This window comes from Balaenoptera musculus, chromosome 10 (assembly GCF_009873245.2).
Source record: "Balaenoptera musculus isolate JJ_BM4_2016_0621 chromosome 10, mBalMus1.pri.v3, whole genome shotgun sequence".
NCBI lineage: Eukaryota > Metazoa > Chordata > Mammalia > Artiodactyla > Balaenopteridae > Balaenoptera > Balaenoptera musculus.
In genome coordinates, this window is record NC_045794.1 from 52,034,909 (window position 1) to 52,052,557 (window position 17,649).

The 17,649-nt window shown below is 41.6% G+C and overlaps 1 protein-coding gene across 3 annotated transcripts in view; it reads left to right on the plus strand.

The window, feature by feature from the left end:
* The window catches only part of TBC1D30 (TBC1 domain family member 30), an 88,715-nt gene that overhangs the window by 32,708 nt on the left and 38,358 nt on the right, over window positions 1-17,649 (plus strand). For 2 of the 3 annotated variants that reach the window (XM_036867392.1, XM_036867393.1), the window contains exons 1-5: window positions 7,919-8,291; window positions 11,630-11,691; window positions 12,222-12,287; window positions 14,882-15,007; window positions 17,253-17,438. In XM_036867392.1, coding sequence (XP_036723287.1) covers window positions 8,105-8,291; window positions 11,630-11,691; window positions 12,222-12,287; window positions 14,882-15,007; window positions 17,253-17,438 — 627 coding nt within the window. In that variant the 5' untranslated portion in view covers window positions 7,919-8,104. Of the gene's footprint in view, window positions 1-7,918; window positions 8,292-11,629; window positions 11,692-12,221; window positions 12,288-14,881; window positions 15,008-17,252; window positions 17,439-17,649 lie in introns of those variants that run through there. The other variant, XM_036867391.1, reaches the window with a different exon arrangement.

Consider the following 17,649-nt stretch of genomic DNA (forward strand, 5'->3'; position numbering starts at 1 on the left):
GTGCTATGTGATTGCTTCCCACTAGCTATCTATTTCACATTTGGTAGTGTATATATGTCCATATATACACTACCACTGTCTCACTTTGTCCCAGCTTACCCTTCCCCCTCCCTGTGTCCTCAAGTCCATTTTCTAGTAGGTCTGCGTCTTTATTCCCATCTTGCCCCTAGGTTCTTCATGACCTTTTTTTTTTTTTTTTAGATTCCATATATATGTGTTAGCATACGGTATTTTTTTTCTCTTTCTGACTTACTTCACTCTGTATGACAGAGTCTAGGTCCATCCACCTCACTGCAAATAACTCAGTTTCGTTTCTTTTTATGGCTGAGTAATATTCCATTGTATATATGTGCCACATCTTCTTTATCCCTTCATCGGTTGATGGACACTTAGGTTGCTTCCATGTGCTGGCTATTGTAAATAGAGCTGCAATGAACATTGTGGTACATGACTCTTTTTGAATTATGGTTTTCTCAGGGTATATGCCCAGTAGTGGGATTGCTGGGTCGTATTTTTAGTTTTTTAAGGAACCTCCATACTATTCTCTATAGTGGCTGTATCAATTTACATTCCCACCAACAGTGTATGAGGGTTCCCTTTTCTCCACACCCTCTCCAGCATTTATTGTTTGTAGATTTTTTGATGATGGCCATTCTGACTGGTGTGAGATGATGTCGCATTGTAGTTTTGATTTTGCATAGTATTTTAAATGAACCTTTCACACTGTCCTATCACTACCTACTTTGTCTGTCCCTTAGTAAACTATAAGCTTCTTGAGGGTACTGAATTCATAATTTTATTCCCCACAGGCCATAGCACAATGCCTTTCCCACAGCAGTTGAGGAATAAATGTTTATTTCACTAATGAATGAATGAATAAAAGAAATAGGAAGATGTCTTATATGGGCAACGTAAACCTGCCTCAAGTGGTGTTGAATCAGTTTCAGTTATTCTGAAGCAAGAAAATACTTCCTAGAAGATAGAAAATCTTGGGTTAGCTATGCATCTGAAGTTACATGGACCTGGATGCAGGGTTTTACATATATTTCCACTATGGTACTGTGAAATGGGACTTCACTCCAGCTAGGAATTAAATTTTTATATTAGATAAGTTTTGAATTTGAAACTTTCTGGCCTGTAAATAAAACCAGTTTTTCTTAAAATACTTTGTCCAAAATATTTGAGTGTGCTTGGGGGGAATGTTAAGAGTGGTTTTGGTTTTGAAAATATCTGATTAAAATGAATGGTCCTGAGAAAGCATAAGCAGGGACTATTGGGAGGTAGAAGACGGTGCTGAGTGTGATTTGGTGTTGGAATGTCAAAGCTTCTCTGTTCCATGCTGGACAGAATCCTTTCTCTGTGATAAACAAAATACAAAAGCTACACCTGATTGTCTTCAAGGATGCCTGTATTTAAGTAGAGAAATAGGTAGGTTTTTATGACTAAGAAGGGAAACCATACAAAAAGAAAACAAAATGTCCCATGTACGTCATGTGATGTGTCAGATAATTGTAAGGTTTTTCCTTTCCCCTTGGTTTCTTCCTGCTGTCCCGCTTCTGTGTCTTTCATGCGGGAAAGTGGTTATGATGCTCGTCTCCATGAGCTCATAGTTGTGTGGGCTGCGTCCTGGACAGTGAGTTGAAGGAACTGCTTATTAAGGCCCTACTCTTTTATTTATTTATTTATTTATTTATTTATTTATTTATTTATTTAGGCTGTGTTGGGTCTTCGTTTCTGTGCGAGGGCTTCCTCTAGTTGCGGCAAGTGGGAGCCACTCTTCATCGTGGTGCGCGGGCCTCTCACTATCGTGGCCTCTTTTGTTGCAGAGCACGGGCTCCAGACGCGCAGGCTCAGTAGTTGTGGCTCACGGGCCTAGTTGCTCCGCGGCATGTGGGATCTTCCCAGACCAGGGCTCAAACCCATGTCCCCTGCATTGGCAGGCAGATTCTCAACCACTGCGCCACCAGGGAAGCCCAAGGCCCTACTCTTAAGTAGTTCTGAGGAGAGTGTTAGCTTCTTATGTGACTGATCACAGTTTACCATCCCTTTAGGAGATATTACTTTTCCTATTTAGGAGTTGCTCACAGACCTTCAGAAATTGTGGGGAGAGCAGAGAGGAGAAGAGTGACTTTTATGCCACCAGACCACCACCCTTTCCATTAGCACAAGTGCAAAGATGTACCATCTCCTGCCCGATGGGAGACAGTGCTGGGCCTGATGTCCGGTACAATCTCTTCTGACCCTTTGAGACTTGTGGGTTGGAGAACAGCTGCCAGGGGCCTCTGAAGCCGTGAGGATGAGTTCCAGGCTCACCTTCTCGGAGCAGACCAGCTCCCTGTGTTTTCTCTCTCTTTGATGCAGGTTTCCGGAGCTTTTTCTCTTGGTAACTGTCACCACTGTCTCTGTTCAGTCCCTGAAGATAAACACATAGGCCCTTTGTATTTTAACATTTTACTGTTAAACGAAAGTAACATCATTAGGAAACCACAGGAATCCCAGACCTGATTCCCTTCTGGAAGCCCCGTGGGACATAGCTTTTATTTATATTGGACTTGTTTTTTCTTCTGGCTTGTCCCCTTTCTCCATAAAGGAATAGTTTGCTCTCAAGAAAGCCTCACTGCCGGCATGTAAGCCTGAAGATGCAGGGGTAGCTGAATGATCCCTACTTCCTTGTTTTGGCCTGGGAGCTTAGATCTCTGGGGATGTACCATGGGTATTGGACTCTCTGAGACATTCAGAGTATTTCCTCAAAGCACTCATTTTCTTTAGCAAGCCAGTAATAGATTCTCATCCGATGTGAAGTTTTCCTTTTTCCCAAATTCAGCTTAAATCATAACTGCTCTGGACCATGCCAAGGTAGGATTTGCCCAAATGTGAATTCATTGATATTATTTGATTAGTAAAAATCACTCAGTGAAGAGTGATGGGAAGTTGGCTTTGGCTGGAAATCTCACCAGCTGAGATCCTCAAGCAGAGCTCATGCTGGCATTGTTTCCTCTGCAGGTTGACTTCAGATGACATCTTTTGCTTTTGGAAAACAATATTCCAGACACGAATAAGAAACTATGAGTCATACAATAAATATAATGCTAGGCTTGTGCCATGGCTGTTTTTAGAGCATTGTATTTTAGTGCTTAATTATCTGTTTGCTACAAAAGTTGGCAGTCTTGGCTTTCCTCTCCAATGTAAACAAAATAATATTATTTAATTCCTTCGTTACGTATTGCTTTAATAGTAGAAACTCTTAAATTTTTTTTTTTTGTGAGTTTCAACTTCTATGTAGTTTAGAATGGGAAGTTTTCAAGAAAGCTTTTTTTTTTTTAAAGTCAGTTTTTCCTTGTAATAAATCTGAGTGAAATAGAATTTTTATCTTGAAAGTAAACAAGCCCCTGTCACTAATAGTAAGAAGAGTGCTGTAACTGAAGAATTTCAGAGACAGGCCTTTTTGTCAGCCAAGACACATCTGCGTGGGTTGGCAATCTAGGGTCTACACTTCAGCTTTGGCAGCCCAGAAGTTTGATTTCTTCAGCTCACTGAGAGTTGAGCAAACTCAGGGATATTGACCACTGTTAACTGGTCAGCGTGTCCTCTCCTCAGTGGCAAAGTCTCTATGGGAAGCCAAATGACAATCAAAAGTTTGCTTGGTGAGCAGGGAGTCTGAGCCAAAGGGTGTGGGATGGTCTGAGTGTTGGATGTCAGCCAGCCCTGTACGTCCTCCTTTCTACTCAGTGTTGGGCTACGCCCTTTGGGCTTAGTGCTGTAAAGCAGAGCCCATTGCTCCTCCTCTTGACTGGCAAGGCTGTCTTTCCTGCTGGCCCACTGCTAAAACTGAGCATGAACAGCCTTTCTTGTTAAACGAGAACATGAACCCTCTATGGTTTGAGAAGATGAGAGCTCTGGAAGACGATACTGTGCACGCATTTACCACCTTGGCCTGGATTTTCCCTCTCCTTCCAGTTTTCTTCCTTTAACTATGGGTGTTCATCACCATCTTCACCCAGGGTCCTGTGTGGTCCTCTATAAAACTGTCCAAAGCCAAACATCAGATATCTTTCAATTATCGTTCTCAGGCCAGAGCAGTCAAGGGACATCTTATTAAAATTAAGAGAAAGCTGAAGGAGAACAAACATGTACTGAAACTATAAGCATCAGGCTGAATAAGCGTAGATTTCTATACCTGAGATTGGTGTGAAATGTTGGGAAATCTAAGCTAAACAGTTCATCACGACCAGGTTCAACAATGATTTTATCTTCTAAAGTGATGAGGCAGACTACTGCCTGTTTCAAGGCATCTTTATCTCAGTCAGGTGGGCATAACTGAATAGCTTCTATATCCCTATCAGCTGTCTTTACTTTTGCAGATGACAAATGTCATGTTAACAGATTTTTATATGTGAAATGTATATTTCATGCTTAGTGTTATATCATTTCTGACATTGTCCTCAAATTCTGAGGGCAATTCACAAAGTCCAGAATGTGCTGATTACAGAATAAGTGTGCCAGAGTCATGTGAAGGACTTCTTTTTTAGTTCTTTCAGAATATCATTAGAAATGCATTTTTTAAAAAGTTAATACTTTCAATCAATAGCAGCCATTGTTTTTTAAAAATTTATTTATTTATTTATATGTAAGTATAGTTGATTTACAATGTTGTATTAGTTTCTGGTGTACAGCAAAGTAATTCAGTTATATATATATATACATATTCTTTTCTATTATGGTTTATTACAGGATATTGATTATAGTTCCCTGTGCTATACAGTAGGACCTTATTATCTGTTTTATATATAATAGTTTGTATCTGCTGATCCCAAACTCCTAATTTATCCCTCCCCCACCTCCTTTTCCCTTTGGTAACCATAAGTTTACTTTCTATGTCTGTGAGTCTGTTTCTGTTTCATAAATAAGTTCATAAGTTCATTTGTGTCATGTTTTAGGTTCCGCATATAAGTGATATCATATGGTATTTGTCTTTCTCTTTCTGACTGACTTCACTTAGTATGATAATCTGTAGGTCCATCCATGTTGCTGCAAATGGCAAAAATTTCATTCTTTTTTATGGGTGAATAGTATTCCATTGTATATATGTCACATCTTCTTTATCCATTCATCTGTCGATTAGCAGTCATTGTTTTTGATGCTCAAAGTGTTCCATCTTTGGCCAATAGTATCCTATTTGTGTGGCTCTCATGTCTTTTTGACATGACCCCATTAGTCTTGGAGCACTTCCTTCCTTCCTGAATTCATCAAGATATTTCAGGCTCATCTAGTACTTTTTCCCAGATTTGGAATCAGTTGCACCTCAAAGGAGCCCTGGTTCCTTTTAGGGGGGAATGGTTTTTTTTTTTTTTTTTTAATTAATTAATTAATTAATTAATTTTTGGCTGTGTTGGGTCTGCGTTTCTGTGTGAGGGCTTTCTCTAGTTGTGGCAAGCGGGGGCCACTCTTCATTGTGGTACACGGGCCTCTCACTATCGCGGCCTCTCTTGTTGCGGAGCACAGGCTCCAGACGCGCAGGCTCAGTAGTTGTGGCGCACGGGCCCAGTTGCTCCGCGTCATGTGGGATCTTCCCAGACCAGGGCTCGAACCCCTGTCCCCTGCATTGGCAGGCAGATTCTCAACCACTGCGCCACCAGGGAAGCCCGGGAATGGTTTTTAGAGACGACATCCTGAGTGCTGGGGGTGTTCACTGCTTCTGGGTTGTCCTTAGTTCTAAACCTATTCAGTGGCTTTATATGTATTTTTGAAAAGAAAAAAGATGAGTTCATGCTATTATTTCCATTTAAAATATACTATTGCAGGATTAAAAAAACAATTTCTTTGGTTGCACACTTGTATTTTCTGTTACACTGAAAACATCTTGATTTCTTTTGACATTAACATATTTATTTTTTCATGAAGAAAACATGTAGACTTTAATATTTGAGTAAGAAATTCACAGAAAATATCATATAACTGCTTAGTTAACATACCAAAAAAAGTTCAACTGTACTACTAATAAAAAATGCCAATAAAAACAACAAAATGACAGTTCTCTTTATGAAAGCAGCAAGTGTTTAAATGATAATACTGAGAGCTGTTGAAAATGGAGGATGAAATGGTGTCAATCAGAGACTAAACTGGTACAATCCTTTAAGATTTAATTTAGCAATGTATGTCATATAGATGATTATGCCTTTAGATCCAATAATCCCACTGTGGAAATTCATTTTAGGTGTTCAAAAATCTAGTAAAGTTTAGTCAACAAAGATATCCATCACAACATTACTTAGTGAAACATTTAAAATCACCCCAAATTAGCAGACGGATTATGATGTTAACATAATTATTTATTTAGGATATCCTATAGTGTACATAAGAATTAAGAAATAACACCAATATTATTAATAACAGTAATGCTACTGAATGACATTTAAGATTTCTTTGCAGCTCTTTTTGCCCTTGGAGTCTATACCACCATTGATATCCAGGCGTAACACTACACTCTAAAACAACTTACTCATTTTTTCTGTGTTCTTATGCCATCAACAGGATTTCTAGTTAGGTTCATTTGTTTCCATTCATTTTCAAATTTTAGGGTTTTCTTTTTGCTTGATTTATTAATATTATTAATATAAGATGTTATTCCAGAGTCAAAACTACATAAGGCACATCTAGAGAAATCTGTTTTCTATTCCTCTCTCTTCTACACTGTTACCTTCCACATAAATACTTTTTAGTTTTTTTTTTTTTTTTTTAATAAACTTATTTATTTAGTTATATATTTTTGGCTGTGTTGGGTCTTCGTTTCTGTGCGAGGGCTTTCTCTAGTTGCGGCAAGCGGGGGCCACTCTTCATCGCGGTGCGTGGGCCTCTCACTATCGTGGCCTCGTTGCGGAGCACAGGCTCCAGTCGCGCAGGCTCAGCAGTTGTGGCTCACAGGCCCAGTCGCTCCGCGGCATGTGGGATCTTCCCAGACCAGGGCTCGAACCCCTGTCCCCTGCACTGGCAGGCAGATTCTCAACCACTGCGCCACCAGGGAAGCCCAACTTTTTAGTTTTTTTTTAATCCATCTGGTGTTCCTTCTCTAAATATAAGCATATAAAAATATCTTTGTATTTCCCTCCACATCCTTTCCTTTCTTATGACTTATTCATCTTTATGATTAATATCCATTGGTGAATGTCGTAATGTCGTAGTTTAAGAATGATTAAAAAAAAAAAAGTAATTATCACTAACCGTTCTGCCTACTGAAGTCTCTGGCTGGAGAGACGGGGGAGGCACTTAAAAAAAAAAAACCCTGCTTTTAATGGAACACTTTTATCTTGAAGTCTACTCTTCCAAAAGAAACAACCATTATTATAATAATAATTATAGATTTAATATACAAAGTATATATTAATAGTAATATATAATAATAATTTTAACGTGCTTCCTATGCCTCTCTAAGATGCCAAGAAAAAGAGTTTAACACAATTTGGGATGAAGCTGGTGCTTCACCTTCCACCAACGTTCCCGCCGCGCTGCTAGATTCTTCCTGCGGTCTGTTGACCGACTCTTGCAAGGCTGCTCCGATGAGGTGGGCAATTGCATCTCGCTGGCGTTCTGGACCTGAGACTCGCTCCCTTTGGTGCTCCCTCCTGCACCTCCCAGATCTTGGGAGAAGCACGGAAATCTCTGTCACTGCTTCTGGTCCCCGGGCGTAGTTGCTCAGCCGCCGCTCCCGGGCTCCGGGTCTCTGCGGCTCCCCAGCGCAGGTGCCGCGAGCTGGCGGGGCGCTCGGGAGCTAAGGCAGCCCCGCCTGCGCACGGTGATGCCGGGATTGGGGGCGGGAGCGTTGCCTCCGTCTCCGCGCGCTCGCTCGCTCCCGCCCTCCTCCCCGCCCCAAGTCCTCTCCTGCCTCAGCCTTGCAGGCTCCGCACTGCAGATCCCTGCCGGCCGCCCTGCGCTTGGCGGCTCCCGCGGTGCTCCGCAGGATCCCTTGACCGCCGAGCACTCTTGCTGCTTTCGAGAGACCCTCGACTAACCGGTCTGGCCGAGCCCCACGCGCGCGAAGCCGCTCCGCTGGCGGGACAGCGAGGACCCAGGCGGACGGCGGCCGCACGGGAGCCCAGGGCGCTCTCGGATGCGGCAGGACAAGCTGACCGGCTCCCTTAGGCGCGGAGGGAGATGCCTGAAGCGGCAGGGCGGCGGCGGCGGCGGCGGCAGCGGCGGCGGCGGCGGCGGCGTGGGCACCATCCTGAGCAATGTGCTCAAGAAGCGCAGCTGCATTTCCCGGACCGCGCCCCGGCTGCTCTGCACCCTGGAGCCGGGTGAGGACCCGGGGCGGCAGATGGGGCACTGGAAAGTAGCTTGGCGACCCCGGAGCTGGTGCCTCTGCCTCAGCCGAACTCCGCGTAGGCCGGGGAACACCCGCCGGCCGCCAGGTGCTGGGTACTGCGGCTGGGCGCAGGCGGGGCTGGGTCGGCCTGGGAGGGAAGAGCGCGGACCGAGGCCTGGGCGGGGGTAGCGGCCTCCCACGGCGCGGAGGACCGGCTGCTGCCGCCGGCTGCCCGCGCGCCCCCATCCCACGGCCTGCGTGCGGTCCAGCCCTGCTTGTGCCGGGAGCTGCTGGCGAGCGATGCGCTCGGTCTTCTCCGAGTGGTGGGAAAGTGTTGGCGGCTACCCGGGCTATCAGAGGCCGAGCAACCAGTTGTGCTTCGGACCCACAAGAAGCCACACCTTGAAAGAGGTGTGTGAGGCGGAGAAAGGCACAGGTCTGATGCTTGGCGTCAGAGGAGGAGGCAGTGACCGCGAAGGAAAAAATCGGGTGCATTTTCTTGAGGGTCCCTGCTTCGTGGGTGCCGGGATCGTCTCACCTGGAGCCTCTAATTTGTGTGTCCGGGTGGAGAGCGGGCAGGAAACACTCCTGCAAAGTAGAGGTTCTTTCTATAGGTAGACTCAGAGTTCGCCTGGCTGTGCTAGGCTAGGCCCTTTCTGCGGTCAGCCTGTGTTTACACATACCTGCTTCTCCAGGCTGCATAACTCCGCGCCTGCTCCACCACCCGGCGTCCCTCCGCAGGGTTTTATGAGCCCGGCCCTGGCGCGCGGGCCCCTGGGCATAAGGTTTTCTGGCTAGGGGTGGCCGCAGAGGGAGCCGGCTGTACTCGTACCCGTGCGTAGCACACACTTGTCCCCGGAGTGGCACCAGCTGGCTTCCAGGTGGGTTTGTCCTCCCCCAACCCCGCCCCATCCCGCCTCCCAACGCCTTTGGGGACCTGCTGTCCTGAGGCTGCAGGGGAGAATCTGTCGAGGCACTGAGCCCCAAAGGGTGGAACACGTCGCTGCCTTTCCGAACCTCGTGGTTTCTTTGTTTTTCTCCCCAAGGAAGTGTCTAGTTGCAGAGACTGTAGTAGTTATTCACCGTCTTCCTTTAGCCTTAAAAAAAGAAACCTCCTTCCCACGTTAAAAGTGTTTTGTATTTCTGAATCCGGAACAGCCAGTGATTACCAGATGAAACATAAACCTTCTCCCCTCCCTTATTCAATTAGAAGAAAAGAGGTGGAAATGACCTGATTTCAGCTTTTGCCTGCAGGCAGCGAATGATCAATTCCAGTTAAATCCTGTGACTCATTTTTGATAGAAAATAGTTGTGATTTTGACAGAACCCCAGCCAGGTTTCAGCTCGGCAAGGCGATCGGCATCGTGCCCAGCAGGTACTTCCGAAAAAGTCAAGGGAGCATATTCGGTCATACATGCGAGGAATCCGAGGCTTTTAGGTCGGTTGAAATAGGAGCGTGGGACCGAATTTCCTGGTCTTTGTTATAATAAAGCAAACGTCATGACTATACGCTCCTCCATTCAGCACCCTGTGTCTGGACAGCAACCTCACAAAGAGGTCCGTTTTATCGTGTCTTAAATCATGCGCGCCAGCTGGAGGCACTCTTTTGGTCTTTGTATCATTGCGCTGCACTGAGGCAGGACTTAATTTAAACCATCACAGAGAATTGGGAATCCGTCGGGGTACTTAATGTACCTTCGAAGAAGAAAATCTTATCTATCTAGGCAGAGTATGGTTTTGGCCCTGAAGCTCTGAAGAGAATTATCAGGGCATTGATTGGATGCCTGGCATTCTGTATCACACACAGCTTGACTTTAGAAATCTAGGACCCAACTCATGTATACACAGTATTCTTCTAGGACTCCAAGAAGGACATCTTCATACTGTCACGGGCTTGGGCAAGTCAGACACATCTCTTTTCAGCTTCTTGACTCCATATATGTTTTTTAAAAGACACCCGCATAGCACAGGGAGATCAGCTTGGTGCTTTGTGACCACCTAGAGGGGTGGGATAGGGAGGGAGACGCAAGAGGGAAGAGATATGAGGATATATGTATATGTATAGCTGATTCACTTTGTTATGAAGCAGAAACTAACACACCATTGTAAAGCAATTATACTCCAATAAAGATGTTAAAAAAAATTGTCATGGAATTTCACCTCAATAATAAAAAAGCCCAATGTGAATATAGCGTATAATCTTTATATATTCTCCTATTTATTTACTTCTATTCCATAGATTTGGGATTTGAGTCAAAGAAGTTTATCTAAAGTTGTAGATAACTTGGAATTAGAGTTCAGTTATATTTTTAGCTTGGAGTCTATAATTAAACGTATAAACTTATCTTTAATGAATAAGTCTATCATGACAGAATTTAAAAATACATGAAAATCGCTAAATAGTCTTGTTAAAGTGGATTATTCCACAAGTGGGAAGGCAGTGACATTATTTTTATAACTTTTGATATTTCACTGACATTTCCTTAATAGACTTAGTCCATGCAAGTGTCCTAGAAAACAAATTCTGTAAGTAGAGAATTCTCTCCCTAAGTTTCATAAATATTAATTATACTGTGCTAAGTGATTTACAGTTAATTATTGCAACAACTAACTGAGATAGATGTTATCCTCATTTTAAGGATAAAGAATTGAGACTGAGACAGGTTAAATAATTTGTTTGACTCTAGGAACCAAAGGTGAATTAAAGTGTGCATGACGCCAAGCCTGTGGTGTCATTTTTTTGTTTTTGCACTACTCCAGACAGCGGTGGAACCATCATTCTATGTGATAAGCTTCATTCTATTACCATAGGACATTTTTCTATCTTAATAATCAGTATTCTTTTTCTTTTAACAAAATTGACTACGATTTAGTAAAAATAAATGTTTTAAAAATTTTATGATGACTCAGTAGAATCAGGTTAATTTTTACTTTTATTTTATTTTATTTTTTTTTAAAGTTAAGATTCTTTTTTTAAAAAATTTATTTCTTTATTTATTTTTGGGTGTGTTGGGTCTTCGTTTCTGTGCGAGGGCTTTCTCCAGTTGCGGCAAGCGGGGGCCACTCTTCATCGCGGTGCGCGGGCCTCTCACCATCGCGGCCTCTCTTGTTGCGGAGCACAGGCTCCAGACGCACAGGCTCAGCAGTTGTGGCTCACGGGCCCAGTCGCTCCGCGGCATGTGGGATCTTCCCAGACCAGGGCTCGAACCCCTGTCCCCTGCACTGGCAGGCGGACTCTCAACCACTGTGCCACCAGGGAAGCCCTACTTTTATTTTTGATGTAACGTATTTTTTCCCCAAATAACAGTTATTTATGTATTTTTCTTTTAGGAGTTGACACAAAGTTGAAGTTCACTCTTGAGCCATCTTTAGGTCAAAATGGTTTTCAGCAGGTAATTTTATTTTTGGTTTTGAAAATACCTTTATTTTGGGGTACCTATGGGGTACACTGAGGTATATTCTCAAAGTGGGAAAATTAACATGTGCTTGGATATGCCTAAGAAGATGAGTCAGTTTTAAAAATTATAGATAAAATAACTTGTGAAGCTATAAGTGACTTGGATTTATACTTGCAGTGAAAAATTTTGCACTTTCTTTTAATGGTTCAAGTGTGAAAAAAAATTTAAAAACCAAATGCTGTTATTCTGAATCTGTAATACATGTTTTGATTTCAGAGTTCGCAGCCTTTGTGTGTGTGTTCTGCAGTTGGATCACGGGTGTGTTAAGGGTACCTAAGTGGGGGACCTTGGGGCAGTCACAGCCCTTAGACCAGTCATATCTGGCTGAAGGAAGCTCTGAATGTTTACCCCAGTGTTCTGTATAAATTTTATCATGCTCTATGAACGTCAAGAAGGGGAAAAGTTGAAAAGTGCTTAACCAGGTCAATATTATCACTTTGACAGCGTTTCTTCTTTGTTTCTAGTGGTATGATGCGCTCAAAGCAGTTGCCAGACTATCAACAGGAATACCAAAGGAATGGAGAAGAAAGGTGAGGAGGATGTGTGTGGCTAAAATACAAAAGGACCATCACTTTGTCCCTCTTTAAAGTGTCTGGAATGTCAAAAAAGATATTCTAGATTTAGTAATTTGAAATCTGTCTCTCTTCATTATTCATTAATTCAGTAAGTATTTAATGATTATCTATTTTATGCCAGGTACTGTTCTGCCAGGTACTGGGGATACAGCAGTGGAAAAGAAAAAACAGCAGGCCAAAATTTTTGTCCTCATGGAGTTTACAATGCATATAATATAAAGTATTTCAGATGATGCTAAGTGCCATGCATAAAAATAAAGCAGAGAAAGGAATAAGGAGAGAGGGGAATGGAGGTAAGGAGGTAGCGTTTTAAATGGCAAGGTGACATTTGAATAGGGCCCTTAAAGAGGTGAGCCATTGGCCACGTAGCTACCTGGTGGGAGAGTACTCCAAACAGGAAACACCCTCAGGTGAGAGCATCACTGAGGAGTATGCAAGCAAAAGCAAGAGGCCAGGGTGGCTGAAGTACAGTGAATAAAAGGGAAAGCAATGGGGGGAGGGTCATAGAGGTAATGTGATGACCCTAGGGGAATGGCAGATCATATAGGACCTTACAGGTCATAGTAGGACTTTTGCCCAGTGTGAGATGAGAAGCATTGGGAAGTTTTGAGGAGGAGAATAACATGATATGACTTATATTTTAAATGGACCACTCTGGCTACTAACTTGAGAATATGAAGGACAAGGGCAGCAGCGGGGAGACCAGTAGGAGACTTGAGATAATTCAGGCAAGAGGTGGATCAGGGTTGTGGTAGTGGAGATGGAGAGAAGGGGTCAGATTCTAGATATATTTTGAAGGCTGAGTTGACTTGAATTCCTACTGGATTGAATAAAAAGTGTAAGAGGGATATCAATGACTTCAAGATTGACCTGAGCTACTGGAAGGGTAGAGTTACTATTTTTCCAGAGAGGGGACAAGCAGGTGTGTGTGTTTGTGTGTATGTCTGTATAGTTGGGGTGGCGGTGGATTAGACAGTTGGTTTTGGATATGTTAAGGTTGAGATGCCTATTAGATGTCTAAGTTGAAGATGTCAAGTGAGCATTTTTTTTTTAACATCTTTATTGGAGTATAATTGCTTTACAATGGTGTGTTAGTTTCTGCTTTATAACAAAGTGAATCAGTTATACATATACATATGTTCCCATATCTCTTCCCTCTTGCATCTCCCTCCCTCAAGTGAGCATTTTGACATATGATCCTGATGCTTAAGAGAGAAGTATGGCTGGAGATATTGATCAGTGTTATTCCTGCTAAATTATGTTCAAATACCAAAACTTGAATTGCCATCTTATTAATTCATAAACGTAGTCTTTTTAAAAAAAATTTATTGAAGTATAGTTGATTTACAATGTTGTGTTAATTTCTGCTGTACAGCAGAGGGATTCAGTTATACATAGATATACATTCTTTTTCATATTGTTTTCCATTATGCTTTATCACAGAATATTGAATATAGTTCCGTGCTATACAGTAGGACCTTGTTGTTTATCCATTCTATATATAATAGCTTGCATCTACTAATCCCAAACTCCTAATCTATCCTTCCCCCACCCCCTTCCTTTTTGGCAACCACAATTCCCATTCCTTTTTTTAAATTTAATTTTTATTATATATTGGGGTATAGTTAGTTTACAATGCTGTGTTAGCTTCAGGTGTACAGCAAAGTGATTCAGTTATACATATACATATAGCCATTCCATTTCAGATCCTCTTCCCATATAGGTCACCACAGAATATTGAGTAGAGTTCCTTGTGCTATACAGTAGGTCCTTATTGATTATCTATTTTATATATGGTAGTGTGTATATGTTAATCCCAAACTCCTAATTTATCTCCCCACCCCACATTTCCCCTTTGGTAACCGTAAGTTTGTTTTCGAAGTCTGTGAGTCTCTTTCTGTTTTGTAAATAAGTTCATTTGTATTATAAACCAGGTCTTAATACTCCCAGAATTTGAACATTTTGGTTCCTCAAAATGCACATTAGAAATGGCATTATGAAACAGCTTTTCCAGATAAGGTAATGAAAGGAGTAAAAATATCCAGTGATTCCTTTAAAAAAGTTATTCATTATAGGAACCCATCTGCCAGTTTTTTTTGTGTGTGAGAGAGGGATGATTTAAAGGCAGAGGCCACTTTATGGTAAAAACAGGCCCATTCTCCACGGATGACCAGGGAGCTCTTGCCCAAGCATAGAGCGCCATCCAGAGCCAAGTGTAACAAGCTCATAAGCTAATTTAGCTATTCCAATGAACTGAAATAAAATTTGAAACGTTTTTGTTTTCTTAACAATATCCCTAATGGCTGGATCATTGCTTGGTACATAGTAGGAACTCAACAAATATTAATTGAAAGAATAAATGAAAGCCCCTAATTGGTACAGTTTAGTACAGCAAACTTTTCAGTGAGATTCTTAGAGATTTCTACATGTAGGCTATATCTGTTCTAGTAACAGCTCTCATTTTCTTATTGGATGCAGTCATTATTTCCTGATAAAGAAAGATGAAATTATGTATTTTACTTTAGCATTCTTTTTTATTAATACTTTAGGTTTGGTTGACCTTGGCAGACCATTATTTGCACAGTATAGCCATTGATTGGGACAAAACCATGCGCTTCACTTTCAATGAGAGGAGTAATCCTGATGATGACTCGATGGGAATTCAGATAGTCAAGGTAATGCCCCTAAGTTTGGCTTATTGTCCTAACTTAGAAGAAAGATTCTAAGAGCCAGATATTTCCTGGACAGAAGATCAAGCCTTATGGATTGAATGTCCGTGTATTTCCTGCTTCCTAATTTCATTAGTTAACAGCTTTTTAATGGGGAACTTGATAATGCCTTGTCCTCATAAATTTGTGTGTTGCTAGTAAGAGGAAAATGTTTCCATTCGTATTCAACTTATTTATTTTGCTCACATGATAGGAAATTGAAATTCCTTTTTTCTTTAGCATGGGTCAGTGCTTTTAACTGGATTTTAATGTAAAAGTCACTGAGAAATTTAAAGTTAAATCTATTTCATATTAGAATAATTGGGCACTTATTAGGATTTTGATAATTTCTTAACTGTCATTTTATGAAGATAGTTACATTGACTGATGGGTTTACTTTAAACCAGATGGTCAAATGCTCAAGCCAGCTGTGGTTCACCTACCTGGATTATTACAGTTGATTAGAGCCTGGCACCGAAAGCCAAGGATGCTGATTTGATTTAATCCCATTATTATTCTCTTACATAAGCCTCTAGCACATGCTTTTTATTTTATATGAGTACATTACGTGTGATGCTAAACTGAGGTTTTAAAAGGAAAGTTGTTTCATCTAAATTTCGGTCACCAGAAGTTGGCTAATGTTTTGGCAGATTTGAAGATATTTTTTTCAGGAGGAGGTACTAACTAAAAGGAGCTATTTTCTCATCTAACTTGGTCTGTTTCAAGCATATAATATAAAAAAGGAACTTTTATATTGTATGCTTGAAAAGCCTTTGCATTATCCACATTTGAGCTGTGTATTTGGAATTTAGGTATATGTTTCCCAGAGATGAAGTATTCCATATTTGAAATATTTTCTTTCTATTTAAGTTGTGAATTAAGGCAATGCACATTTTGTAACAATCATGTTATTAAGAGAATTTTTTTTTCTCATTAAAATGAATGATATGTCAGTAAAATGACTTCAGCTCCTGAAAATCATAGTCTCTGTTTGGTTAAATTAAATTAAATTATAGATATTGCCCTCATTAAATTTTTTTTTTTTAAATGAAGAATTTTATTTATTTATTTATTTATTTATGGCTGTGTTGGGTCTTTGTTTCTGTGCGAGGGCTTTCTCTAATTGCGGCAAGTGGGGGCCACTCTTCATCGCAGTGCGCAGGCCTCTCACTATCACGGCCTCTCTTGTTGCGGAGCACAGGCTCCAGACACGCAGGCTCAGTAGTTGTGGCTCACGGGCCTAGTTGCTCCATGGCATGTGGGATCTTCCCAGACCAGGGCTCGAACCCGTGTCCCCTGCATTGGCAGGCAGATTCTCAACCACTGCGCCACCAGGGAAGCCCCTGCCCTCATTAAATATTAAAGCACAGTAAATGTTTCTGCCTCTTTTATACAAATTTATAAAACAGCTTGGAGAGAATGATTTTTCTGTCTCTTTACAGTACCGGTTACATTTTTAAAATAATTAATTAATTAATTAATTTATGGCTGTGTTGGGTCTTCGTTTCTGTGCGAGGGCTTTCTCTAGTTGCGGCAAGTGGGGACCACTCTTCATCACGGTGCGCGGGCCTCTCACTATCAAGGCCTCTCTTGCTGCGGAGCATAGGCTCCAGACGCACAGGCTCAGTAATTGTGGCACACAGGCCTAGTCGCTCCGTGGCATGTGGGATCTTCCCAGACCAGGGCTCGAACCCGTGTCCCCTGCATTGGCAGGCAGATTCTCAATGACTGCACCACCAGGGAAGCCCCTATATTTTTTTATTCTTTTCATTTTGCTCCTTAATACTATTTGGAGTTTTGATAGCTAAATATTATATAATTTTTTGTAGAAAGAAATAATGTTATCATCTATCATACATGTGTTAAAATGACTTGTTATTTGAGATGTATGATTAAAATAAACTGTCAATTTATTTGGAATTATAATGCAATATTAATTCTGAGTCCCTTTTAATGTTAACTCTGGAAATACTTGTGGTAGAAAGTTTGCCAGACTGAAATTCCTCTTGAAAATGCCTCAGCATATAAAAAAAAAAAAAAAAAAAAAAGTTTTGGTCCATGTGTTTAAGTTGCATATACATTTTTGAAAACTAAAATCCATGTTGATAACTCTGACTCTACTTAATGCTGAGGCAGAGAAAAAGCTAAAGTTTTTTTTTTTTAGAGAGCTTAAGGAGGTATTTTAAAAAACGTTGTTTCCCTCTCATTTTAGGATCTTCACCGCACAGGCTGCAGTTCTTACTGTGGCCAGGAGGCTGAGCAGGACAGGGTTGTGTTGAAGCGGGTTCTGCTGGCCTACGCTCGATGGAACAAGAATGTCGGGTATTGCCAAGGCTTTAACATCCTGGCTGCACTAATTCTGGAAGTGGTGGAAGGCAACGAAGGCGATGCTCTGAAAGTGAGTATCAGGCTCTGAAGAAGGCAACTAAAATTCTTCAGAGAGGGAAATACTGGAGCTATAATTTCTCTTCCCTGGCGCTCCACCTCCTTCCAGGGTACTGACTACACCTTTCTTATTATCCATGATACCATTTCTCCCAGGTTAAAGCCTAGTCACATGACAGACTTATGTAGCTGCCAAATTTGAGGAGAATGATTATGTTTTTAGT